The sequence below is a fragment of the Trichinella spiralis genome, assembly GCF_000181795.1.
Source record: "Trichinella spiralis strain ISS 195 chromosome Unknown Scfld9, whole genome shotgun sequence".
In the NCBI taxonomy this organism is placed as follows: domain Eukaryota; kingdom Metazoa; phylum Nematoda; class Enoplea; order Trichinellida; family Trichinellidae; genus Trichinella; species Trichinella spiralis.
The window spans coordinates 7,000,011-7,027,131 of record NW_003526948.1 but is presented as its reverse complement, the minus strand read 5'-3'; the positions used below and the strand labels follow the sequence as shown (position 1 = coordinate 7,027,131).

The window sequence follows — 27,121 nt, the reverse complement described above, 5'->3', positions numbered from 1 at the left end:
TTTAAATTGGAATTTAGAACCTTCAAATTTATTTTCCTTTTGTTCTTGCGTCCGAGTTCAGTGCTTTGCGTACGCGTGTTATTAGCTGATGAGCGAAACAACTGTTAGTGGACATTCTATGGAACACAGTATTTGTTCGTCTTTTGTAATGTATAATTACAAGAAACCGATGAACCAAATATCAGACATCATCATCCAAAATTTGCCTGCTGAAATTGTGATGGATACGGCTTTCTGTACTGGAAGGCAATGAACAGAAAATGGACGCGGAAATGGATTCCATTATTACTAATACTGGAGTAAGCGGAAGTACACTATGAAGCAGGAAGTAAAATGCTGCTGGGCATAAAGCTTGACGCAGCTAACTGAGCTAAACAAATCAACCGGAACGGTGCATAAGCTAATTAAAAGAAAATTCAACATTGCAAATGCTATTTTCTCTAACTGCTGTGTATAGCGTGAACTTCCTCGTGCTCTTTTCCTTATCGTTCCTTTGATATCTTATAATGATGGAGGCAAACAATGATTTAATTCGGTTCGCAGACCGTACGTTTTAATCCGGACCGTTTTTAAATTTTGTTCATAAAAATGGGGATGGTCTCATGCGTCAGGAGTTTGGCCGCGTTTTCCTATTGGCTGCTGGAAATCGTGTTCTCATTGGATGATAATAGCGTAGCTTCTCATTGCATATTTATGACGTCATAAGATTGGTTCTCCCATCTGACTTTTCATTGACTCAAATTATTCTGTTTTCATTAGTTGCAATATTTTTTATTTCATTGGTCCAAATTTTTAAATTACATAACAATTGATTACGTAACTTTAGTATATTTGATGTCACTTTTATCATATACAGTTGTTTTCTCATTCGTATAATAGCTGTTTTTTTTAATATTTATTTTTCCATTTGACAATTTTTAGTAATCAGTTTTTGTAATGCCATTTTGAAAAAATTTTCTATACTTTATTATTATGGCAACAAATTGAAGTTTAATGAAATGAAATAGCAGTAGACAAACAAATACAGTGAAAATTTTTTATTTTTTGACGCTCAACAACAACAATATCGATAGTAAATAACAGAAAATAACATTAATAATGAATAATAGTAAATAACATTTTATTGATCAAAACAAAATAATAAAAAGGCATAAGCCATCAGCCAATTACCGACCAAACGACGTACAGTTTATCAGCGAACAGCCAATTACAAAATTGTGGTGAAATTTATGCAAGAAAACGACAAAAAAGCGCTTCATTTTGCTAAATTAAATAAAAAGAGACGAAAAATGAAGCTACTGAAAAACTCAAGACAGCTGGATAGCGTTGGAAAGAGAAATCAAGAAAAAACTGCAACCTGAGTCAAAAATGAATGACCCTGCTTTAGTCATCATCGGTTATGTTAAATTTTGGTAACATTGCCAAAATTTGAAATTCTTTTATTATATGAAATTCACTTTAAAAAACTTTACTACTTAAAAATAAAACAGTTTTATGCATTTCAAAAAGGGCTGAAAAAATTTTAAATTATATACTTTAAATTATTTAACATTAAAATAAAATCAGGTTCATCAGTAACGCTTCTGCTTGCTCTACATTAAAAGGCAGTTTAAACCAAAAAGCCTATATAAGCCTGAAACCAATTCGAAAAATTTAGTTTGGTCTTTGCTTTCGACGAGGACGGCGCTCGTAGTTGCTTCTCTGATTTCTGGTTTTCAAAATCTCCAAAATTCAAGTATGAATATACTTTTATTTATTTCCCTAATACTGCATGAAATGTCACAGTTCAGTTATATTATTTCTAATATATATATGTTGTATCTTAAATTTTATATTTTTATTATTGCAGTATTAATTATGTTTTGCAGTGTAGTGTCAGTTTGTGATATAAATGATTGTTCTTTTAGTTTTTGTTTCTGATCCATTAATTCAAATTGTGTGTATTGTATATATTTTTAAAAATGTATTTAAAAACTTTTGTTTATTTAAAATTGATTTAGTTGGGTTACATTTTCAATATTACTGACAAATGAAAATTTCCTGCAGTTATATTTTTACTAATTGATATATTTTAGGAATGATGTCCTACCGTGGTTTCTTGTTTGTTGTTTTGATTCAAGCAGTTGTGCCTGCGTCGAGTGAATTGTGTCCACACGATTTGAGCGGCGATTTCTATGGCTATTACGATGACAATGAAAAACTGTGCGTATCGTTGCATAAAATAGAATATACGGACTTCAGAAGCTCGTATACAGCAGCAATGCATAAGTGCTATATGGCAGTTTATGGAAATGTAAGAGGTTTTCTGGGAAATGATAGCACATATGGTCTCCCTAAAAATATGATAAAGAAATTACAGTCATACAGTGGAATGCATGTTCTGAATGGAATGCGAATAGCACGTAAACAGCTTATTTATTCAGACCATAAAGTGTTCAATGTTATTGGTCGGTTTGCGAATGGGACGGATATTGTCATTCCGGTTCGTCGTACAAGCGCTGAGACTTTTGCAGTCAAAGATTACTTTCTGGGAATTAGTGAAGAACAAGTATCTTTGCGTCTCTATAAGCGTGTAAATGAGTATCCGTATTGCATGAAAACGGAAATAACTCATCTAGGATTGGGAAGCAGCTATATGCAACCGTGTGATGTTATCGCAGCTGACCTTATTATTTGCGAAGTTGAGCCACTAATTCATTGCACTCCAGTAGCTGATGAAGGCAATAGATTAGTGAAGAAATGCGAGTGCTCTGCGGAATATGCAGGTCGTTTTTGTGAACAAAGTAAATTATACGTTACTTCATATTTTGCAATTCTTCCTTTTATTGTGTTAATTGTATTAAGTGTAACATCTCATTTCTAATCAGCTGCAAATATGATTTCAGTATATCAAGCTGCAACGTTGCAACATGATTATTTATCTTATAGGAATTGATTATGCATCATACTTTGATTTTGTAACACCAGTGATATACAGTGCAGCGGCGGGGTCAGGTTTGGCCATTCTAGTTGCTTGTGGTTTCTTCATTTCTAAACAATATGTATATCATTTATGTTTCATAATATTTTATTTACATTAGTTTATACTCTTCTTTTAGAAAAAATGGATTCAAAAAAGACAAGCTCTGAAGGAAAAAAATAAGATGAAGCAAGCAGCTAGGATGCCAACTCCGGTGGTAGTTGCTCCTTTCTATGTTAGGGTAAACCAATGCTTTCTTGTATTTGCTAATTTGCATTATTTAATAACAAGCATTATTTTAGCGACGCGATAAGCGTGCTTCGCCCTTAAGGAAGGCATAGAAAGGCAACTTCTACTCTTTTTTTTCCTCATCACCAATTTATCACAGACGTTTTTATATGTATTTGTTTATTATTACTGTCATTATTAAGTGTCATGATCATTATTATTATTATTATTATTATTATTATTATCATTAAGTTGTCATTATTATTTTTGTATGTATGCAGATTATGCAGTTTGTAAATATGCAATGCATATGCTTCTAGAAACTAAACTTAATTCCTAATTGATAAAATTAAAATTAATAAAATTTTCAAAAAATAGTTATTGTTGTTTTTTGAAAAACACGTGTTTTGAAAATGGCAAAAACAAAGTAAATCTGTGCAGCACAACAGAAACAGAAAATACTTTGTGTTTTATTAAAATGTTTTATGGCATTTTATGGCATTTCTGTGACAAAAATAACCGTTTAAGAAAAATGAAATTATATTTCTTTTATTAAAGAAGAATTTTAATCAGAAGTTTTGTTATTTTATAAATTTAATATTGATAAAAAGTTAATTATTTTGACTCTGCAAAAACTTTCAAAGCTTTAGCATCTGTGGCACCATTGAATTGTTGCATTCTGCACTATCGATGAACCATCTTTTTAAATCAGTAGCCTTTGGACTAATTATGAATTTTCCATCTTCATTTTCTTTCTTTATTCTCTTGCAAAGCTGACAAAATGCACGGTGAAAACCGTTTGGGAAAGGCACTGAATCAAATTTTGTCTTCCATTTGAAGTACTGGATGTATTTATCAGTGTTAGAATGCAAATATTTAAGATATTGTGCCAAATCAGCAGGAGATTTGAAATCATCTGCTGCAATGAAGGACATGTTTGGAGCAATTTTCGAATAAATTTTTCTACTCAGTACAATTGGAACAGAATGCATATTGATACGATTAAATGTTTTCTCCGTTACCCAGTCAGTGCATACAGTATTTTCAAAAGCAATGTAAAATTTATACTCTTTTCTGAACATCATTTCACAGGGGTCATGTTCTTGATATGCTTGGTCTGTCTTCTTGCATTTTTTTGATCCGCAATATCCATATATGTCAATATCAATGTACTTTTGCAGCTCTGCAACATAAAGTTCTCGCTTACTAATAGGGTGACAATAACTAACCATCCATGCCACCAATTTTGTTTTATTATTTGCAGTTTCTTTCCAAAATTTTTCATCAAAAGATTTTACTGTTTTTCGCTTTTTGAAATAACCAAATGGACTATATATATCGGAATCCTTACGCCATGTCATTGTTAAAGTGTAATAGTTTTTTCTCAGAGCTTGGAACGCTTGTTCTGAAACATATGTTGGTGATTCCATTAGAAAAAAAACGAAATGTTGTCCATCTCGTCGTTGAGGAGGAAGATCATTTGGCAGCAGATTATGATCATACATTACAACTGCCGAGGCTTTTTCAAAAGTGCTTCGATCATAAGTTATTTTGCAGTGCAATTCTTTGCATGTTTCTAAATGTTCATTTGTAATTTTCGCATCTGTATAAGGAACCCACATGAGAATAATAGTTTCATTTGACTTCAGGAGGCTTTGGTTTGAAAACCAAAATAGCTGCTTAAAGGTGCTTTCTAAGAGTTCAAAACTGCAAAATAAATACAACATATATAACACGCAGAGAAACAATCCAATCTGTTGAAGATTTTTTAAAAGTTCCATCACATTTCACAACTATAAAACGATTTCTTTCTCAAAATTGTACATATTTTGTTTAGAGATGCTCGTTTATTGATTTTTTTCATGCTAAAATAGCAAAAAAAAAGAAGATACATTGTAATTTGTTTCACAATTTCATCTCAGCGTGCGAATGAAAACTAGCTACATAAGTGAAATATAATAAAACACCTTCTAAGGAGCAACACTGTATTTACCAATTATTAAAACATTAAGTACATTTTTGTTTTACGTTTAATTGTGATCATAATAATAATTATTTTTAATTTTTTTAGTGTTGAGCATAACATAGAATTGTTGGCATACCATACAATAAGCCATATCTTATTCTGCCTTCAATTCTAGATAAACTGGTGAAATCCGCTTCTCTTGCAAATGTGCTCTAAACATGCAGTTTTCAGCAAAAATTCTAATCTCACGAACAGTTTAAAACCATTGTACTTATGAAATAAGTTTTACCTGTTGGACTACGCACAAACAATTGTTTGTTGGATTAAGTAAGCTGTTTTTAACTTTAGACAAAAATGCAATGCATGGGTGGATGTTGTTATACTGTTGATGTCGTCAGCACTGACTGCTTTAATGAAATAGATAATTCCCAAATGCTTCGATGCTCTAAAAATGACCTTTTACAGTTTATTGCCTTTATTGGCTTTTTATATTGTTCTTTTGTTCCGGTCATTGAACCCACAAAAATTTCAATTTTTATTTTTTGCTGATATGATTACCTTCAGCTTTCTTACTTGTAAAATTCATCGACAGTTCATAGATGAATTAATCTGATTCTAAAAACTATAAATTAGTGAAATAAAACTGATTTGGTGCTAATTAATTAAAGCTAAAATTTCCTCGACATATTCTTGCTATGACGTAAAGTTTACATAATGATATCATTAAGACTAGTTTCGATAAAATGGAGGGCGTTTTGCATGCTAGACCCAGTAAAGGCATTTTTTATAAACCTTGAAAGGCAACGCCACTATCGACAAACTGATAAAAATGAAACATTCTAAAAGCTATAATTTTATTTTAAATAAACAAAGCTTTACTAAGAAACACTGAAAGCGGTATTGTTAGCAAAAAAACAAAACATTTTGTTGACTTGAACTGAACGCATTTGATACTATATATTAATGTTAAAATAAACGCATATATTCTTTTTATTTGAAAATAAAAAGTATAATTTGATATTTTATTTAGTAAAAATAGCTAAGTTCAACGTGTCGTTATTTAAATACAAAGTCTGTTAATGTCGATCTGATTTGAGTAATTTGCACACGCAGTTTATTAGTAAAGGCCATTCATTATTACTGCTAGAAGATTATTTTTGGACACAAGTTTTGATTTTGATTTAAACAGATATTTTTCTATTGATATTTATCACAATTTTTCGTTCCATATAACTTTTAGACTATTATACAATTGGTAATAATTGAAACCACAGTTGAGAAGTACAATTTGAAATAACAATATAATTGATTGAATGAATGTTCTTTATTCATAGCAAAGTTAATTGATTTGGTTAATGCACCTTTTAAAAATATGAACATAATTGCTTTCTTTAAAAGTAAAAATAAAAAATAAAAGTTTTACAATGGAGAAATATAATAATAACCAAATAAACAGAACAACTATCAGTTTAAACAATTTTCCTGTTGATGCAGTGCATAGTCGAATAGAAAAAAAAGTACACCAACATAAAATGCATTATTTATTTTGTATAATCATGTGACAAATTCAATGCTAAGTAATCCATTTTTGAAAGCAAAGCAAACAAATCAGAGAAAATATTTGTGTTTTTGATTATTTTTAAATAGAACATGTGAACTTATAGCGGCGGCGGAAGTGGTGGCAAAGGTGGAGCACATTGGTCACAGCTGAGCATCGGATGAGATGGAGAAACGGCCGAGGTAGTCTGCTGAAGATTGTTTTCGTTGAATTCGGCCGAATTCCTGACTAAAAGGCAGATTTCATACGAAGGCGGAGGTGTTTCATCTCTGTAAGGTGGAGGTGATTCATGTGCACTTGACAACTGATCCGAATATGGTCCAAAAACAGAAGGCAAGAGATTTTGTTGATTCGACACAGGACCCATGTCCACTGGTACTGTACCAATTAAAATTGGTATATCGCAGTGCAACCAAGCGCCCACTCGAATCTTCAATAAATAATGAATATCAATAATTCCGCAAGATAACATCCGAGGTGGTACGGCAGGAACGACAAACTGAAAATTGAAACGGTTTGCTGCTCCCGGGGCAATGGCGGTAGTCCATTCCAACTGCGTCACATCTTTGGATACTTGCTTGACTCCAGCATGGCTAAGCAGAGCGGTCTTTCCTCGAAAACTGACGTGCTGTTTCAGCGCGACAAGAATAAGATCGACCGTTTTTGTCGAATTGTTCACAATTTCGCAGCTCGCATCCAGCAGCTCACCAGGAACGTAACCACGCTTTGGCAAATGTACATCGAGCCCAAGCGATCCACGACGGAAACAGCAACAAAATATTTCTTGCGTTTCGCGAAATTTCAGCGGTCGTCCAATATCCGGTATAGTGTTCAAATCTTCAGCTGCCACGACACGAAACGCTTTCCTGCAAACTAAGTCCAATTTCCAGGCACGGCTCAGCACCGCTGTACAATCGTAACGTACATGCCCATAAAGACCTTCGTATGATGAAGGAACGTGATCCGGAAGTCGAAACGCGAATGGAATCCGATGGCATCCTCCTGGCACTAGCCGACCCTCGTAATGATCAACATACTGGGTGTCGATCCAGTGATCAAAATATACTTCCTGATCTCCATAATGGGTGCTTGTTTTCCCTTGGTGTTTGATCCAGCTAGTTTTTGCTCGGCCTCTAAAACGAACGCTGATTCGATCGATGCGTTGCAGTTGATTGACAATTAAAAGCAAATTTCCATTAACCTGTCGTCCAGCCAAATAAGCGCCTTGTTCACCGGTCAACAATATTTCTAAACATCGGATTTTACCCATTAGCGCTGAATTAAAAGCGCTAGCTAGCGCTTTTTGCAGCGCTAAATTGCAAACAACTCCAATAAGCAAAACAACTTTGTCTTATCTCGACTAGCAGAAACTTTTTCAAGCTGTCAGTCAGAGGAAAAGACAGCATAGCAGAGTCATCTGTTGCCCACATTTTCTTCAATCAATGAGCCGCACCAAGCGAAGCATTCCAAAACGTTCGCGATATATATATATATTTATATATATATTTATTTATACATACTTATATATATATATATATATATATATACATGTATGTATATTTATTTATTTATTTATTTATTTATATACATGTACATCATTGACGAACTGACATTCAAATATTTTATACCATGTAAACTTGCCGAAAAAGTACGAATCGAACAATTATTCATAAAGTTAATGCCATTTTACCAGCTACATAAATTGAAATGTAAATTCCATGCAGTAAAACAAAAAACAACATGAAGCTACTCGAAATGCTAATAGAAATCTTCTATTCTGAAAATTGGTTATTTTAATGACAACTTGTCAGTGATTTATTTCGCAAATTTGTCTTTCAAATAACTATTTATTTACGCCACTGCAAAACAAAAATTCACTTAATAAAATCAGATAATTAATTTCATTTTATCTTTTTAAACGAGGAAGTTCAAAAACGACTAAAAAATATGCATTTGAAGGATTACTCTGAAACGCTATTTTTAATTATTCATAAACCAGTCTCCAAATCGAATATTATAGAAACGTTTTTGCAAAGCGTGATGCTTTTTTGAATGAATTAGCTGAAGTTCAAACGAAATGAGTAATTCAGCTCCATTGCTTCAAAGACATGCCACTGATTCTTTCAAATGATATTCAAACGTGCGCAACTATAGCGCAGAAGAAAAAAGAAGAGCTAAGAGAACAGAAAATGAAAAACAATTAAAATAACTATTTGACTTTCTTTTTGAAAAAACAAGCAAATTTAACTATACAAATCACTAGAGCTAGAGCCTGAAAAACAGATTTTTATCACTTTATAAAATTTAGCCTAAAATCTAAAAATCAGACAAAACAAATGCTAGCAAAATAATTTTCATTTTTTATTATTAAAATATGGTTTTCCAACAACAAGCATTTTTGTGCATTTTGATCACTGTGGTTTCAATTTGTACATTTTCTGAGAAGTATTTGTATTTTATTCGATTTGTTTTTACTTTATTTTCAATATTAACTTGAACTTCACAAATTATCGGATATAAATAATCTTGTGGATGAAAAATTTTCGATAAGTTTTGATGTATAACTTATTTACAATTATTATATTCAAAACGTATTATTATGCAAAATTCAGTATTTTTAACACGTTTAATTTTATTACTAAATAAAATGCATGTAAAAACTGCAAATAAGCTGCTAAATTTCCGTTCTTAACTTCGTTTTCACTTACTGTACAAGAATACTGTAAGTTATAAATGTACAATACTGGCTACTTACCTTTTTTTATGAAGCAATGCAGTTTTGTATAAAACTGAAAACTGGCAGACATTTTTGAAATGTTTGTTCTGATGATCATAAATTAGGTAAGTATTTTCTTTTTCATATCAAACATTGATATATAATTTATTTCATGAATATTTTCACTGCAAGTGTAGTTGTGGAATGAAGTTATTTTCTATTTTTAATTAAAATATCTTCATTTATGATTTCCCATGATACTTATTCATGGTCGGTTCATGAAACATCAAACTTTCTCCATTACCTATTAGAAAAAGTTTTATAAATGAAAATACAAGTTTTGTTATACTGCTGATTGTTTTTGCCCAATTTTTTGTACAAAAGCAAAAAATAATTTTGTATAAGCACAGAAATGAAATGATTTGAATAGTTTTTGCTTTATTTTTTAAATTTATTTTTGTTTTGATTCAATTTAAATTGTGTATATCGATTTAATTCATTTGGTCATTCATACGATTGGCAGTTGAACTTTACCTTAATGTAATTCCACATTTCTGCTTACCTTTGATCGACTGCATAATCGATAATCTTTGATACTATTTTGAATTAAATTTTTAAATAAAAAGTAAATTGAATTTATTTTGAAATTGGTTTTAATTTTCTGCTCCTGTCGAAATTTATATGCATGCATTTTTGGGGATATAATTTTTTTTACATTCATCGTTTTTTGACAATTCAAAATTTTTTTTGAGTTCTGGATGCTTTATCAATTAAATCTTAAGTTTATTAGCTTTGTAAATAGGAATTGGAAACTATGTAACGAAGAATAAAATTCACATCAAAAAAGACTGAAAATAGATTGGATTGGAATATTGTCTGTTCTGTTTTTATTTTGAAATTTTAAATGAACATGTAAATTTTGTAAAGTGATGAAAATTTTCATACCGCTTATCGATTTTCTTATCTTAATTATAGACAATTAAGAATTCTTAGAGTGGTGAAGCTTTGCGTTTTATTTTTATCGTGTTAAATTGATTGAGAGATTACGCATTTACATATTACTAGGTGGGTTATTTTTTAATTGTTGATGTTAAACTGCTTTTTTGATAAAGAATGCAGAAAAATTGTAAATCTACTTTTTGTATGTCAAACCATTTAATATTTTTTTATTGTATCACTTTGACTGACTAAATGATGAATTTCCTTTTTAAAAATATTTTGAAATCGTATATTCCTCAGATAAAAAGAAGCAGTAATTTATTGTCAGAAATTGAAATATAATTATCAACTTGACTTTTAAACAGAAGCTCGCGCACAGATTTTGCAGCTTTAATAGAAGAGTCCGTTGCACGTCCATTATTTCAGCTGCATTATTGGATGCTTGATTTGTTCATATTTGTACGTTAATAAACTCATGTTACTTTTAAAAACATTATCTTTGGGAGATTTTAGTTAATCTGTAAAATAAATTTTAATTTTTGGTTAAATATTAATTTGAAATATTTTAAAGAATAACTTTTTGTCTTATTTTTTTCGATTTTAAATGTTTTACAGTTGATCGTATTAATTATGAGGCAGTCATGTACAAGAAGATGCTAGTTTTAAAAAATAATTTTTTGTTTGATCAGTTTTTTTATTAAAAAGAATGTGGTTTTTGAGATTATAAATGTTTTATAATTGAACGTATCAATTATGAGCCAATCATGCTCGCTCGTTTTTTCATTTTACGGTCATGTAGAAGAAAACGCTTTAGCGACTATTTTACGTAAAGTAAATGAAAATTAAAAATACGCTATTCATCAGAATTTCAATATCATTATAATCATAATGTGGAACAAAGGCAAACTGCAATGTTATTGGTAAATGCTTTTTTTGTTACAGTATTAATAAATGATGTTTAAGTTTGAATTTTACAGTTATGATGCAGTTGCTTAAAGAGTTGGTAATTGTAGGGTTTCGTTGGTTTTCTGATTTGTGCGTGAATAAAAAACGTTCTAGTGAATTTGTAAGTTTGAATGATTATTGTGTATACATATATATAAATTAAGCTTTGAATTTATGAATTTTGAAATGTTTGTTTTTAATTTATCAAATTTGCTTTGTAATATATTTTTTACTTTTCACAGGCATGTAAAATGATTGTTACATTTTGAATGGGAAATTTGTCGAGCCACAGTCGCGGTGGTCAGCAAGCGAAAGCGAGTGGCGCAGTTAAAGGAGGCAATAAGAGCGCAAAAATGTGCAAAACGGTTAACGATAATGAGGCTCGCTGTCATCGATTGCACAGTTGTTTGTCTGCGAAAATGAATTCGACCGTAGATATGGAAAGTGGAATCGGCCTTTCGGCATCTTCGTCGATAGTTGAAAATGGGGACGAATACGACGCACCTTGGGATAGTAGAGACAAAGTGGTGGAAGTGATGCATCGTAGCATGTACGGGATTGCGGCAGGCAAACTGTCGGATGAATTGCCACGCCCATTGTCAGTGAATAACAGTGAGCTTATGCTTCAAAATTTGAACACCAGTGATGAGATATACGACGAACCTTGGGAGCAACGTTTGGCTGAACTAAAACCTGCTCTTACGGGTCAAACGGTGAAATCTTCCATGCATAAAGAGATTCAAGCGCACTCAAAACTTAGCACGGAGTCAGCACAAGAACCGAAACTGCCCAAGGGTTGGAATGCACCCAACGCTGTTCTGTTGTCCAGACCCGGTGACGACCAAGCCTGTACTCTAGGAACGACCGTTTCTTCGAAAGTTCCAGTTCCCATGGTTCGGAAAAGTATTTTAGCTAAAAAAATCGCTGCCGAAGAACAACGTCGTGCTTTGTCAAACGTTTACACTAGTGACAACAGCCTCCCTGTCAGGAAAATAACTGCAGAGGGTAAAAGTTGCCAATTCTCTGGTAAGAAATATTTTCAGTTGTTTATTTTCTTTTAATAATTCATTAATTATGTTGAGTTTGTATTGTTACTTTTCAACCTGCGTCTAAGCAGTATTTTTTTTTAAATATTTTAGTTCAGACGGAATTAAATCAGATGGGATCGACAGAAAGTGAACGCAAAGAGAAACCGCTTTTTCCTACCAGTTTGTCCTTCAGATCTAGTACCCCGAATAATAAAGACAGTTCGACAAACTTGCAAGATCATCTGTCAGATTACTTTTGCTTTTTGTTATTTATTTATTGAATTATTATGCATTTTGAGGTTAATGTTATTTTTAGTTGGTATCATGGTATGATTTTACGTCCAGAAGCCGAAGCAAGGATGAGAAATATGCCCGAAGGTGCATTTCTTGTTCGTCAATCAGAACACAGCGGTGGTTCTACTGAATACGTTTTGACGCTCAGGTGACTGATTTTTCTTTTCTGTAACTGAAAGATCAATTCAAGAACAAAATTACATTAAATTTATTTAAATATTTTGCTTGATAGTATTTTTTTTGTTTCCTTTAAGCACCTCCAGCGGTGTGATGCACATGAAAATACAGCGCGATCATAACGGACGCTGGGTGATTGGTTCTCATAGTATACCTTTCAAATCGGTTCAGGCAATGATCGATTATTACAGTGACAAGAAGCTTCCAATAAAAGGTGCCCAACATGTATGTCTCAAAATTCCCGTTGAAAATTACACAGGTTGATTTGTGTACACGTATGTATGTGGCTACAGGTGTAATTTTGCTTGTCTAGTGAAAATTGCAATTCGCTTGACGCTCAACAATCATTTCAAAATTGAAAGCAGTTTAACTTTCTTTTTTGCAAAAAAATCATTTTCCGCTGTTCAGCACGTTTGATTGTTTGCTTTATTCAGTCTGAGATTTGTTGCATTTGCAAAATGTTTCCGATGAATAAAGAAAATACTTCTCAGATATGCTGTTTTCATTATTTGCAGTGCTAGATCGATAAGCGAACTTTTTTGCAACTGTTTTTTTTCTTATTTCAATAATGTAAAAGTTGCGAAATTTTTCAATAATGTATATATATAATTTTGGTCTGATTGATAAATAAGATAAATTTTCAATTAAAATTTTGCAACTTTGTAACATTTAATATTTTTGTGCAATTGGACGCGTATATTTAAGCCGTATGAGAAACAGTTTCTCATTGAATTATTATCAACCATTATTCGTTTTAAAAAGAATTTGATCGATTTCAAGTCATTGTCACTTATCTGATTGGCGAGTCTTTATTATAGCCGAAGCGGTGTCAGGGTTTAAATTAAATAACAAAAAATGGAAAATATTTTTCAGTTTAAAATTCTCTTTTCAAAATCTGCTATTCACGAAATTAGAGTGAAATCAAATCAAAAGGCCTTTTCTTTTCCAATTTTACGGCTGAAAATTTTACAACGCACAAATGACATCTTGAATACAATTGCTAATGAAATTTGCATTTCATCTGTTCATCTGCTTTTTCTTTTTTTTTCTTTCTTTTCCTCTTTTTTTTTGCTTTCAACTTGAGAACGTGGTGTTCAATAGATCAATTTTATTCCCGTTAATGAAATTTAAATTTCTATTACAAATGCAAATGCTAATTGTACTTTTAAAATTGTCCAATGGGAGGGAAGCTTTTCTTTGTTTTTTTTTTCAAATTTTCCATTCTTTCATCTTTGACATTATATTGCATCCATTGATCATTTGAAATTATTGTTTTCAAATAAATAATACAGATTTGAATTTTTTAACTTTAAAAATAGCGAATACATTCTGGGCATAATCAACCAGTTGGTTAAAGAGAAGGATATGTATGTATGCGTACGTACATATGGGATTGTGATTCAATTACGTTCGCCTCTTTCAGTGAAAGCTTAAAAAATAATCGTTCAACTTGTTTTTGGCTCTCCGTTTGACGGCATTATAAATTCCCTCTTATTATAGGGAAATTTTTTATCGATTTCATACTGCATGAAATAAGAATTCACTTCCAACTTCAAATGGCCAGCTTTCAATTTCGATTGATAAAAATTGAAAATATTACTTTAATTAATCAATAAACTTTTTTATTATAAATTTATGAAAATCGAATTTCAAAAATTAAGTTTATTTTTGCTTGCATACTGTGCTTGAAGCGAAATTTGACGTCTGCGAGATGCATTTTTCTATATAATTCATTTTGAGCTAGATGTGACGAGATGAAAATTGTTTCCCTGTTCAATTGGTAATTTTTGGGCGGATAATTTCATTTCCTCTTTAAACTTTGAACCAACAACAACAACAACAACGCACACTGCCTGCCCAATTTGACTTTACCATTGGTTAGATAATGCATCCGCTTTCTATTATTTTTTTACTTGCTTTCATTTGATTGTTGCAGACGGTCAAAAATAATTACATTCAACGATTGCATACGTGCCGGCGGTAGGTTGCTTTTCAATAATTGCCAATGTGAAATGAGTAGCATTTTGAAATTTCGAAAATGAAATTGCAGCCTTTTTTGCAGGTGTTTTGGAAAATTTGAAACCTAACACTACAAATAAATTTGAAAATTCCATTATTATTATTATTATTATTATTATTATTCTTATTCTTATTATTATTATTGTTGTGGTTGTTAATATTAGCATTTGAAGAAAAATTTTTTCAATTGGCGACAGTTATAAACTTGCTCTTCTAATGTCATTTGCATCGATTGAATATTATCTGCCATTCAATTTTTTTAAATTTAATTTTCCCCCGTGAACATAATAAAATCACAAATCTTGCATCCCTTTTTTTTTGCATTCGACTTTTCACATTGCATGCAAATTTATGCTTTTTGCCATCTTTCTCTGATTTGTCAGTTATTTTTAGCTTGATTTTCACAGTTTTACCATAAAACAGGTTGTATAGAAATGATCCTGTCAAAATGGATTGTATTTTCATTTTCCATTTCGAAGCCAGTTCACTGTTTCCATTTCTGCCTGCTAGAATTTTGCGGATGCTTTATTTCATTCAGAACAGGTTGATTCAACGGTTCAATATTCAAAAGACGTTCCTGCCAGCCGCTTTTTCAAATGCAGAAACTTGTTCACTTTCTATTGTTCTTTCATAAAAATATTCATCATTGTCTGGCAATAATTTTTTTATTAAAAGTTGTATCAATTTTTCCACTTTTGAAGATAAAAAAGTAGTGAAGAAAATTTTCTTTTTTCTTCCATTTAAAACTGATGAATAATATTAAATCAAATAAAAATCATAATGACGTTGATTGTTTATCAAATTATTATAACTGATGAAATTTCAATTTGAAAGAAAGAAAAATCCAATGAATTTTTTACTTCAATTACTTACTTTTTCATCATTATCAATAATAATAATAGCAATTTCATAAATTTCCATAAAAATTGTTACCACTATTCAACGTTGACAACGGAAATGGATGTGAAAGTTGTTCCTGTTTTGTTTTGACATTTGTTCATCATTATCAGACTACAAGTTACGAATGATGAATATCCGCCGTTCATATTTGCATATGATGCTGCAGATTGATGACGAAATTGATGAATGTTTGATATTTTTGAATTGATTCGGGTGATTTTCCCCACGTAATATGCGCAATAGTAATTGGTGGCATGTAAAATTATGAAAAGTAGATGGCGAAGCATTTTCAAGGTTGTTATTGTTCTTTCTTTAGCTTGGAAACTAGAATCGCGTCAGTTTCCCACTTGCTTTCTACGCTTTTCCACTGACAATCCGGTTGTTTATTTATTTTCTCCCATCTGCCCGGTTAATTACGCTTTTATGATGTGCAACTACGCTCGCGTGCCGGGCGTGTTTGCTTGCTTCGTCGGCCGAAAAGAAGCTTACGTAAGCGTTGTTTACTGTGCTTCTTCGTTCGGCGGCTATTTCGCTTCCCCATTCCTGTCCCTTTCCCCGTCCGAACTCCCCTCCCCCTCCCCAATCCACCTCCTCCCACTTCCTCCTCCCCCTCCCTCGCCAGTTGTTCAGTTCTTCTCAGGGGCTGCCCATGGAGATACGGGAAGCGAAGAACTGCGCCCAGTCGGTTCGGCTAATCCTGGCTTGTCTCCATTCATCAGGATGACAGTTTTTCTCGTTGCCTCTCGACAACGTTCCCCAGCGCGTTGTTCACTCGATCGACCCAGCTGAAGTGATCAACGTCGACAACAATCAATGCCAACAACGAGTCGTAACTAGCATCACTGGACGGACAGTGGTCAGTCGCTTGGCCGAACCGGAAAAGCTGTTCGACGCACGAGAGGCTTGTTTACTCTTTGACGCGTGCTTACGCGATCAATATCAGCGTTGAATGGACCGACCGTTGAAGATGATTCACCGGTGAATTTGTTCGCATTCGCTATCGTTGAAATATTTCCAAAAGCCTAGCACAACATCAACAAAAACAACAATTAATTACAAAAGCGACTTGTTAAACGTTTGCTAGTTTTGCCACTGACCGGTTCCATTACCGCAATGCCGGCGGCTAGCGAATGGTCGACGACGATCGCCAGGTGGCGTTGCAATCGTCCGTGACTTTTATCACATTACTACGCGTTTGTGGACACTGTCAGTCGGGTTGTGTATCGTTCGTTTTGCCGTCAGATAGTTAGTTGTCTTGGAAAATTCATTTACTCACCGTTGCACCGAGTCGCTTTTTCCATTATTGTCTGCTGTTTTCATTTCAGAACATCATCCAGCCGTCGGCAGGACCGAACTGGAAAAATAAAAGACCAACTACACCGCCATCGTCATGAGTCGCGTGGCCAGCATGGGTCAGATTAGCAAAATTAACGACCATCTATATTTGAGTGGAGCCAGCGTGCTCCGGCCGGATCGTCTCAGGCAAAAAGGTATCACCACCGTGGTCAATGCGACGGTCGAGGAACCGTCGTTCTACGCAACCGGTGTCGATTGTCTCAAGATTCGAGTCGAAGATCATCCGCAGGAATTGTTGAGCATTTATTTCGACATTGTTGCCGACAAAATTAAAATGACCGCAGAAAACGGTGGACGCACTTTGGTCCACTGTGTTGCCGGTGTTTCCAGATCCCCTTCACTTTGTATCGCGTATTTGATCAAATACGAACGGATGACGCTGCGCCAAGCTTATCGAATGGTCAAAACTTGCCGGCCGATAGTGCGGCCAAATTTGGGATTCTGGAAGCAGCTCATCGATTATGAGCGTCGTTTCCTTGGCAAAAACACAGTGCGCATGGTGCCGTCGGCTCACAATTCAGATCTGTACTTGCCTGAGGTTTACGTCGAGGAGCAACAGCTCGGTCGGCTTGTTCCGACAACAGGAACGAGCACCGCCAGTGTTCGAAGCGTTCCAGCTTTCGTGCAGTTCAGTTCAGCCAAGCAGAGCCCGGTTGCGGGCATGCAGAAACGTTTTGTCAGACGTCAGACGGCACCCGATGCTGGTCATTCTTTTGTGACCAACAAACAACGCTCTTTCGCTACTCGAGGCGCTAGCACGTCTTCATCCGTATCCGCGTTGGCAATGGTAAGCGCACCGTTGAAATCCAGGATGAAGATGAATCTATTTCAGTCTGTTTACGGTTCTCAGGGACCGTTGGACTCCCCGTTTTCATCTCTGCTCTAACATATCTGTAATTTATTTCTGTTTTGAGTGAATTTTCAAATTTCATCCTCGCTCTCTCTCTCTCTCTTTTCCACCGTAGCACACTCACTCACTGTCCGCGATCGTTCAAATTTCCGCTTTCTTGTTAGCAGCAAACAACGAACACAACTTAACTTCTCTTGCCTTGACAAACTGTCGTTCGTTCATCTCCATTTGCATTTTTTCCTTTTAGTTTTAGAATAAACACTTTCAGCTCGATTTTGTGTTCATTTGTTACTTCAATTGGATTGACATCCGGACTCGATTTTTCCACTGGAAAACTCCCCACCCAAGCTGAAACTAATTTTTGGAATGAATGTATTCTTCTTTTCTTTTCTCACAAATTCATTTAAAAGATGATTACTGCATAATTAGGAACAACGTTTCTGTTAATGTGATTCCACTATTGATCTTTGTTAGAATTATTAATCATTTTTCATTCATTTCACTTTTTTACGGATCAATTTACACAAACACACACACACACACACGTAATCACCAAGCAATGTTATCTTATCAACAAAATATTTCAGTCGCTTTTATTGACCATTGATATTTAAACTCTGCCAATTTGCCATTGACAAGAGTGAACGTCACACAGTGGTGACGCCGTGGAATATTTTTCCTATTCCATTGCCAAAGTGAATACGGGCGGCTGCCTTGATTTATCAAATCACTCCTCTCACACGGAAATACGATGCTTTTCATTTTGATTTTGCATAAATAAACAAAAATTAATAAACAATGCTCACGAACCCCTGAACTGAAGAAGCTTTTATAAAATATGAACTCATTAAGAGTGGGGGGGAGGGGGGGAGGCAATTTCCCAGTTGTGCAAACACTTCGGCTAGTTGAGCGTAATTGACTCAATCAACGATCATTTTCGTACAGATGTTCAAAGGTGGTGACGAATTTTTGCTTGTTAAGTTCTTTTTTTATGCTCAGAAAAAAACAAGGATTTTTCTGAAAGCAAAACTGCTGCTATGTACTGAATGCAGAAGAAGAAGATTTTTGCCGACTGTTGACGTCAAGCGATGAACGAGGCTTCATCCTTTGTTAAACGAATGCCAGTGGATGATGCAATTTTAACAGGCAAACATAAACGCTAGCTTGATTTAGAAGCAGGAAGTTGGCCGTGTGTCATTGATTGAATTTCTTAACTGGCCGCAAAGATGCAATTCTCATTTTTTGGCTACTGCTTTTTCACAAAACTTTCCCTTCCAATTCATATTGCTTTGTGCGTATTAATTTTTAATAAATTGAACAAATGAGAACTAAAGCGAAATTTTATTTTTAATTTTTTTTTTATTTTTCAATCTTCAACAACAGCTTGCAATGCTTTTGCTGCTGCTGCTGCTGCTGCTGATGCTGACGAAGCTGTTCTAAATCGACTTTGCAGTTTTCACAATGGGTTGCTTTAGTTGAAGGCTCATTACTGCAGGCAGCACACTTTTCTGATCTAATTCCAAATGAACTAGACTTGCAATATGTTGATCATCTGTTCAACAAGAAATCTTCTTCTTCTTCTTCTTCTTCTTCTCTGGATGCTTTCCAAAAATTTTTTCAACGTAACTACTACACGCACAGCAACAATCAGTAGTCGTAAAATTATTTATTTTCTGAAATATTGAGAAAAGATACGAAAAAATCTTCACCACCCTTCTCAAAAGTGCAAATCATTTTCCTCTCGAACGTGCGGTCTGGGATTTCAATTTCAACCATGCCGAAAGCGTGTTCGTGTCATTTGTAACTGTCCTTGTAACAATTTATTTTGATAAGTTGATTTGTCAAAGTGGTTCTCTTCAAAATATGTTTGCCAAGCAGATTTGATGAAAAAAAATATATATACGCATATTAACTTTTGCAACGTGTTCGCTTCATCATGTTGTATCATCAGAGTTTATTATCAATCGAGCAGTTGGCTCACTTCAAGGGATTTTTTTACTTTTGAAAAAATTCCATATTTCGCGTTAATATACCGACAGATGTAGTATTGTGTTATGGTCGATTTTCAGAATGAAATTTTTGAAAAACAATCTTATGTTTCGTCAGCAAACGGACACTGGACTTAATTTAATACTAAATAGTGAACGAAAATCCAGTGTTTTCACATCAACTGTATTGGGTTGTTTCGAATGGGCCATTCTCAGAGGTCAAAGTAATAAAGTAATATTATATACTCTTTGATGAACTTGAAACCGCTAGTTTTGACGATGCAATAAACAAAATGTGGAAATTTGGAAAAATTGTGTGACAATTTTGTTCATTTTTAACAAATAATAATAACTTTAAACAAATGTTGCAATTTTTAGCTGTTTCGATTGTGTTAAAGAACGTTTGTAAAGTGAAGTATATCATATATATATATATATTTAGCGACATTTGATCAGCTTTTGCAAACGTGCTCAAGTAGGAAAAGAAGCGTTCAACATTGATCGTTATCTGCATTGCAAACAAAAATGTTTATTCAGTTAGTTATATGACCTGCAATTTTATCACTGTTATCAATATTCTCGTGTCATTTTCACAGAAATTATGAACACAAAGAGAGAGAGAGATACATTTCTCAGTTAAGCATCCAATGTTAATTGGTCAACAAATTCTTTTGATTATTTTTGACAACTGCTTTTTTCAATATTATTATGAAACAAAAAGTAAAATTAAAAATTTTTCTATAATTAATTTTTACAAAGCATTTTCGCCTATTTTGATGATATGATATGCCGATTTGGAGACGGTTGCATTTGATGTTTGCAAAACTGATTACCTGTTTCAACAGAAAGAGGTCGTTTCGTTTGCTTTACCAACCAACCGGTGAATTGCTTTTCACTGCTGAAAATCTTCCCCTAATGCTTTTCCCACTGCACGCAATTTAGCTGCATTTAGAAGAAATTGTTCACGGCTGTTAGTCAATCTATTTTTTTTTCATATCATTGACAAGTACAAAAAAGCAATATCAAATTCGATGTCATTTTCTTCATTAGGTAATGTGCTTTAATTAAATGCGTTTGCAGAAATTTCTTCCGTTGCGTTTTAAGATCCATTAGCATTTGAAAAAGCTAAAATGCGTTCTTTTTTCTGTCTTTCCAATCCATCTATAACTTTTCAATTTTTCAATAAATTATTATAAATTTAATGGGTTTCTTCTAATTGCAGAAATTCTATTAGTGAAAGATTTGAATTTTGAAAAAGTCTCAATAATGTGATAATTGTGTTTCTAAATAACAGTTGCATCTTCCATAATGGATATGTAATGCATTTTTAATATTAGATGCAGGAAGTTGAGCTTTCTTTTTCCGCTTTATCTATTTTGCCCCACCCTGCGTGTATTATATTTATGTTGAAATTAGTCATCTTCGAGAAAGAATTCTCGCAGGTATATATAATGTATATAGTGGGCACGTCATTGCATTGTTATTCGTCAGTAGTCGTTGTGCATTCATTGCTTTAGCAAACAAATCATCTGCTGAGAATGTGTGCGAACAATGAAAATGTTGTGTGATTCATCAACACTGCCAACTCCCAACACTGAACCAAAACACCACTGCTCATCCATTCACTTGATGACAATTCACTGATGTCGTGGGTGTAATTATATATGAACATTTATGCAAAATGTTTTTAAGTAGACGACTGCTGGCTGGCTTGTGATGATGCCACGCGAGATGGAAGTTGAGAAAAACTTTTGACATCGCGTGAAAATTTGACAACAAAGCTTGAAAAGCAACTTCAAATGCACACTGTGGTGAGGGTATTTGTCGAAAAGCATACATTCTTTCACAGTGTGAACAATGTGCATTTCAATAGTCGGAAAATATTGGTCAGTCAATTGGGTCCATTATAATAACCGGACATATTTGAAAAGTGTCCAACTCGCCCAAATGTTGGTGCTTTTTTTCCCATTTTTCTTGCTTCAACTTAAGCCGTCTGTCGATGCAGTTGAGAGCAATTAAATTTGGCTCCAATTTTACCAGATCAGCGAGCCAAATCGTCCATCAGCACAAAACAGTCTGACTTTTCGATTAAAATGTTCATTCAATTAAGGGTTGCTCGATTGGGGAAGGTTAATTGGAAAACTTTTCAACGTTTACTTCTTATAATGAAAAATCTATATTTCCACAGCAAGCCCGATCGTTGCTAATTCACTTCACCGTGCTTGAAAAGGGAACAGCTGCTTTACAGTTTTCAATGATTGTTGGGAAAAAAATTTCAAAATGGAATATGCATATTTTTTTGACGGTTAGCGTGAATTTGATCATCAACTATTGACAACAATTGCTTTTTTTCCGCCCATTTTCAATCACAATTGACAATTGATCCTCAGTGCGGGGTAAACGTGTCAGTTGCGCGCGTGTGATTTGTTCTCAGCTTGAAAATGCTTCAACAATTTTTCTATTCAACAAAATAAAAATGCGCATTTCAATTTACCCAGTTTTGGTCATTTGGTAAATAATGACAAAAAGAAAAAAATATATTATTCACCAAATTATTTGTTCATGCTCGAGTAGCCATTTTGTAGCAATCTGTTTTTTTATTTTTTACTTTTGTTCAATTTGAATGCAATGACGAAAAAAATATACAGTATACTGTCGTTTTACAACAATGCTTTATTATGAGCAACGGTGAAAAGGATGTCGCCGCCCGTTAATTTCAAATTATCAATGATCAATCATTGATGTGCGCTATACTTCTAATTGCAATTTAATCGTTTATTTATTCATATTCATTTCACTTCATTTCATTTCATTTCATTTCATACGAACAACTTTATTTTTGCTTTGACAATTTAAACATGCATTTTCCATTATTGCACTATAAATAATATTAGAACGATTACCTTGAAATTCAGTATGAATTATTGAATAATAATATTAATGCAACGGAATTTTCAGAAAAACATGCCAAAATTTTTAGGTTAGCAATTTGTATTCTCATAACCGCAACTGGCAAATTTTTTTGCGCACATTCAATAGCTATATAATGTTTTGCAGAAAAAAATGTTTTTAATCAAAAAAAGAAAAAAATTAATTTTTCCCGTATAACAAAAAAATATTGTCTTCAAAATTTTCCATTCAAACAAACTGAACTAGATTGTACCTGATTTATTTTTATTTGTCACCAGATAGTAAGGGAAAAAATAAACAATATTGCATTTTAACAAAATGCAATATTTACTCAACTCTGTTTAATTGTTTACTTTTTGTATTTATTTTTTGAATAGTGTTCTGATTTTTTTTCTTTACTCCTTTTGCTCATTTGCTTGTCAAATTGTGCAGCAAAACGAGCTTCAAAATTGGACATTTCAAATTCTTGATGCACTTTTCCCACATTGACCAATTTGCATCAGATAACAACAGACGACGCTTTTGCTTTTTCTCTTATTTAAACATTAGTTTATTAAAGTTAATTTGATCGCTGATGCACCGAATCGTGATCCCATTGGCATGCGTGGAACGTGAGAAGACGGACTGTTGCGAAATTCCGTTGTTTTCGACGCTTTTGTGATTTCATTGTTCACCAAAATGAAAACACGTTCCACTTTTTGTGCAACCGACTTTCCCCAACGCCTTCAAATTGTTCAAAACAAACGTTCAATTGGCTTGAAAATGGTGAATCAGCATTTTCATCTTCGGGCAACAAACAACACAGTATGGCAAAGTGGAAGAATAATTCGCAATAAGCAATCATTTACTTCGTAGACAATGATCCGTCCACGAATTCAATTCAGAAATTGGCGTAATGGAAAATCTGAGCAACAGCAATAGCGAATGTTCCAGTTTTGCGTCTTACTGTAAGCCCCATTACGGGCATTTTATTGATTTCGCAACTGAATTGCGCAGATAATTGGCCAAATGGTATTCAGAATTTCACTGTCGCCTTTATTTTAACAACTTTGGTAATAAAATTTTTAAAAGTCAAACGAATATTCCAGTTTTGTTTCACCAATATTGGGACTTGTCCAACGACTGTCCGCCTTTTGTTTCCACTGCTGATGCAACGTTAACGTACACGATTCTTGAAATAAGCAACTGCAGCAAGCAGTTGCTCTCCAAGCACATTCAATTTGACAAAAAACAACTAATTTTTTAATAATTATTTTCAAGTCATACAAAACAACTGTAAAAATAATTCCATGCGGCGGAACACTTTGGCCTACAAGGATAGGATAAAAATTGAACTTGCTCATCTATTACTTACAATAAGTACCAACTTGAAAAATTTGAAACGGACATTAAATTTTTTTTTCTTTTAATATGAACTATTATATTAAATTATGCGCAAAAAATGTTTACTTTCTGGTGTTTAAAATTTATTTTAGTTTAAAAGTTGGAAATTTTAAAGTGTAATGCGAACAATAAAAGTTGCATCATTCCATTTTATCGTTTCATTTCACCCTGGATAGTGTTGTACAAGCAATCAGTTATGAACCTTTCTCTTGTTTCGTATTTAATTTTTCTCAGTTTTTTACTTTACAACTGTGGATCAGTGGATGAAACAACCAATTCTACAAGATATGAAACTGATAGCCAAGGAAGAGCACACAGAACTGTGGTTACCGAAGAAGAGTTGATTCAATTTGTTCGAAGCAAATTCAAGAGAAAAGAAAAACCAGCAAAAGAAGAGAGATGGGCACAAATTGAAAAGTCGCCTCCCTTTCTGCGAAAAAGCTTGAAACCCCAACTGCTGGAACTGTCCAACGTATCAAGAGAGGTGATACTCATTGAAGGAACGTATACAACGTTGTACTGTGATTATCGACCAAACGCGACAGATTCGCTTTGGTACAACAGGAGCCACTTCTACTGGTTACACAACGCGCTCATGTTGGAAAATGGTTCCGTTGATGACGAACGTTTCACTTTTGTCAATCCTTCGGTAATCAGAATTTACCCCATCTTTGTCAACGATTCTGGTCGTTATTATTGTCTTGTGGACGACAAAATTTATGCAGAAGTCAGTATATTGGTAAAAGACTTCATCACTGCCACTTTGGAGAGCTTGAAGCTCTATATGATTATTGTTACATGCACACCGTTACCGTATGTTATTCTATTTCACCGAAAAATAATGACGCAAACTAGCAAGAAGAAGGTATTTATTATATAAATCTCTCTCTCAACAAATATTAGCAATATTTTTGCTTTAGTGGGCTCGAAGTTCCTCAAAGCCACAAATGGACGATTCAAAATTGATAGATGATCGAGTTGATGAAATGCTGTTTATCGTGGAAAAAGATGAAGATGAAGATGAAAGCCCAAAATCAAACGAAACCAAATGAAAAATTCCAAAAATACAGTAACATTAGTTACTAGTTCAAAATTTGCTTCAATACATTATTCGGGCGTTTTTCTTCCATGCTCATTTTGACGAAAGTGAGCAAGTACATTTTTCTTTATTTACACACAAAATTACTTTAATTTGTTCATACCTGCATGAAATTTAGTCAATTCATGATAAACTTAAAATGGATTATCGATTATTTAATAATATTATGAACACTTTTTGTTATGATAAAGTAGAATATTTCAAAAATAAACCACTTCATCGAAGATTGAATAAATCTGTTGCTGAAAGAGTAGAAGTAGATTTGCAAATTTTCCGTTGCCGCAAACTTTATGAACGAAATTTACAATATATATTTTTGTAATTTGTGCCAAAAATTAAAACCTGACAAACAATTATCATGAATATCATCGATGACGTTCACAAACAATTGAACAAACAATAGCAACTTCGAAGTAAATTAATGAACTTAAAAATAGCGAATAAAACAACAAATAACATACAGAAAAATTCGAAAATCACTGAATAGAGGTACAATGGAGCTTTCCCAGTAAGCTTCCATACACATAACGCCTCAGCTGATTTAATGTAGCATTCCAAGGGGTGAATTTACATATTTGAGTTATTCGTTTTCTTCATTTCCTGTCGATTCTTCTTTGCTGTTATTGTTCACTGATATATGATGTTTATTGTTGTTGTTGTTGAATAATGAAAAATAAAAATTATTTTGTTTACTATTTTTTGTGATTTTGCGGAGTTGTTAATTTCGAATTTGATATAATATTATTTTGCACTATAACGTATACGTTTTTGAAAATACTTTTCAGGGAGAAGTATGAAATTCACAACAAATATTAGGTACGTATACAGGTGGTTCATTCAAAAAAAAACATGTTGAAGGAAAAACTGAAATTTCTCGATTGCTAACAAAGAACATATTTGCAACAGCGTTGAAATTTGATATATGTGCGGATGCTGGCATTTTGTAGTTGACACTGCCAATTCTTTCTGACTACTGCAGCTGTGGGCAATTCGTCATATGTCCATTTTCCCTTTGTACTAATATCCCTTTTAGCAATTCATGCGATGCGATGGGAAACGCGATAATTTCTGACAATGGCCAAATCACCATATTCATAAAACTTGAAACATTCCCAGCAAACAGATACTTTGTCTGACGAGCAGAAAAATTTGTTACTTGGCATTTACTTGAACAGTATTTAAGTCTCTAACAAATGAAAATTTTCTTTGCCTGTTCTATTTGGTATTCTCGCTGTGGCAGATGTGTCTGAATTGGACCTTGTAACATACCGTGGAGATGGTTCATCTCTTGTTTATGCAATGTACCGTAAGGGTCCGCACTAAAATAAAAGTGAATTTTGGAGAAGATATTAAATTTAAATCTGAATAATGAAAACCACTATATAGCCGACCCTTCGTCGTTGGACAATCATATTGTAACAGTCTTATCAATTTCAACAACCTGAGTATCAATAATCTACCGTATGAGGATATATATTTTTAGAGAAGGTCGCTGGCGAGATTGCGGAATGTCGTGTTGTCGTGGCGTATTCTTTGCTTTTGTCGGCGCTGTTGCTTGTGCATTTTATTGCTGAGTAAATGAAATTTTTACTCGGTCGAATGTAAGCACTGACAAATCACTGTTCTCCCGGACTGCATTAATTAATGCATGAAAGCATAGCCTACGGAATGGAGCTGGCCGTTGTACAGAAGAAATATTGGTGACTTGAAAAAGAATATGCTTAATGTACAGCATATTATCCTATATATGAAGAATTAATTTGTTTCGGAATATGATAAACAACGCTTCAATGACGTAATATGGAC

The 27,121-nt window shown here is 33.6% G+C and overlaps 10 protein-coding genes across 10 annotated transcripts; 4 read left to right on the top strand and 6 right to left on the bottom strand.

The window, feature by feature from the left end:
• Positions 1–1,368: 1,368 nt before the first annotated feature.
• Tsp_10323 (hypothetical protein) lies at positions 1,369–3,300 on the top strand. Its single transcript, XM_003372518.1, has 5 exons — positions 1,369–1,396; positions 2,076–2,783; positions 2,929–3,041; positions 3,099–3,200; positions 3,262–3,300. The coding sequence occupies exons 1-5, from the start codon at positions 1,369–1,371 to the stop codon at positions 3,298–3,300; spliced, it is 990 nt and encodes a 329-aa protein (XP_003372566.1).
• Positions 3,301–3,825: 525 nt separating this feature from the next.
• Tsp_10322 (alpha-(1,3)-fucosyltransferase) lies at positions 3,826–4,617 on the bottom strand. Its single transcript, XM_003372517.1, has 2 exons — positions 4,509–4,617; positions 3,826–4,370 (listed from the first exon to the last, which is right to left on the bottom strand). Exons 1-2 carry the CDS (start codon positions 4,615–4,617, stop codon positions 3,826–3,828), a joined length of 654 nt encoding a protein of 217 aa, XP_003372565.1.
• Positions 4,618–5,254: 637 nt separating this feature from the next.
• Tsp_10321 (hypothetical protein) lies at positions 5,255–5,665 on the bottom strand. The gene is given in 3 exon segments (XM_003372516.1): positions 5,255–5,365; positions 5,463–5,598; positions 5,610–5,665. The coding sequence occupies 3 exon segments, from the start codon at positions 5,663–5,665 to the stop codon at positions 5,255–5,257; spliced, it is 303 nt and encodes a 100-aa protein (XP_003372564.1).
• An 805-nt stretch (positions 5,666–6,470) lies between these two features.
• Tsp_10320 (hypothetical protein) lies at positions 6,471–7,167 on the top strand. Its single transcript, XM_003372515.1, has 3 exons — positions 6,471–6,491; positions 6,818–6,910; positions 6,964–7,167. The coding sequence occupies exons 1-3, from the start codon at positions 6,471–6,473 to the stop codon at positions 7,165–7,167; spliced, it is 318 nt and encodes a 105-aa protein (XP_003372563.1).
• A 133-nt stretch (positions 7,168–7,300) lies between these two features.
• Tsp_10319 (hypothetical protein) lies at positions 7,301–7,821 on the top strand. Its single transcript, XM_003372514.1, has 2 exons — positions 7,301–7,533; positions 7,602–7,821. The coding sequence occupies exons 1-2, from the start codon at positions 7,301–7,303 to the stop codon at positions 7,819–7,821; spliced, it is 453 nt and encodes a 150-aa protein (XP_003372562.1).
• Positions 7,822–11,580: 3,759 nt separating this feature from the next.
• On the top strand, positions 11,581–13,655 carry Tsp_10318 (putative SH2 domain protein). Its single transcript, XM_003372513.1, has 5 exons — positions 11,581–12,337; positions 12,451–12,583; positions 12,656–12,781; positions 12,888–13,035; positions 13,629–13,655. Exons 1-5 carry the CDS (start codon positions 11,581–11,583, stop codon positions 13,653–13,655), a joined length of 1,191 nt encoding a protein of 396 aa, XP_003372561.1.
• Positions 13,656–16,355: 2,700 nt separating this feature from the next.
• On the bottom strand, positions 16,356–17,049 carry Tsp_10317 (hypothetical protein). Its single transcript, XM_003372512.1, has 4 exons — positions 17,006–17,049; positions 16,827–16,902; positions 16,605–16,751; positions 16,356–16,514 (listed from the first exon to the last, which is right to left on the bottom strand). The coding sequence occupies exons 1-4, from the start codon at positions 17,047–17,049 to the stop codon at positions 16,356–16,358; spliced, it is 426 nt and encodes a 141-aa protein (XP_003372560.1).
• A 93-nt stretch (positions 17,050–17,142) lies between these two features.
• Tsp_10316 (putative hydrolase) lies at positions 17,143–17,748 on the bottom strand. The gene is made up of 3 exons (XM_003372511.1): positions 17,630–17,748; positions 17,427–17,594; positions 17,143–17,206 (listed from the first exon to the last, which is right to left on the bottom strand). The coding sequence occupies exons 1-3, from the start codon at positions 17,746–17,748 to the stop codon at positions 17,143–17,145; spliced, it is 351 nt and encodes a 116-aa protein (XP_003372559.1).
• A 5,630-nt stretch (positions 17,749–23,378) lies between these two features.
• Tsp_10315 (hypothetical protein) lies at positions 23,379–24,711 on the bottom strand. Its single transcript, XM_003372510.1, has 3 exons — positions 24,600–24,711; positions 23,911–24,067; positions 23,379–23,556 (listed from the first exon to the last, which is right to left on the bottom strand). The coding sequence occupies exons 1-3, from the start codon at positions 24,709–24,711 to the stop codon at positions 23,379–23,381; spliced, it is 447 nt and encodes a 148-aa protein (XP_003372558.1).
• Positions 24,712–26,501: 1,790 nt separating this feature from the next.
• Tsp_10314 (hypothetical protein) lies at positions 26,502–27,050 on the bottom strand. The gene is made up of 3 exons (XM_003372509.1): positions 26,936–27,050; positions 26,776–26,869; positions 26,502–26,634 (listed from the first exon to the last, which is right to left on the bottom strand). Exons 1-3 carry the CDS (start codon positions 27,048–27,050, stop codon positions 26,502–26,504), a joined length of 342 nt encoding a protein of 113 aa, XP_003372557.1.
• Positions 27,051–27,121: the final 71 nt, after the last annotated feature.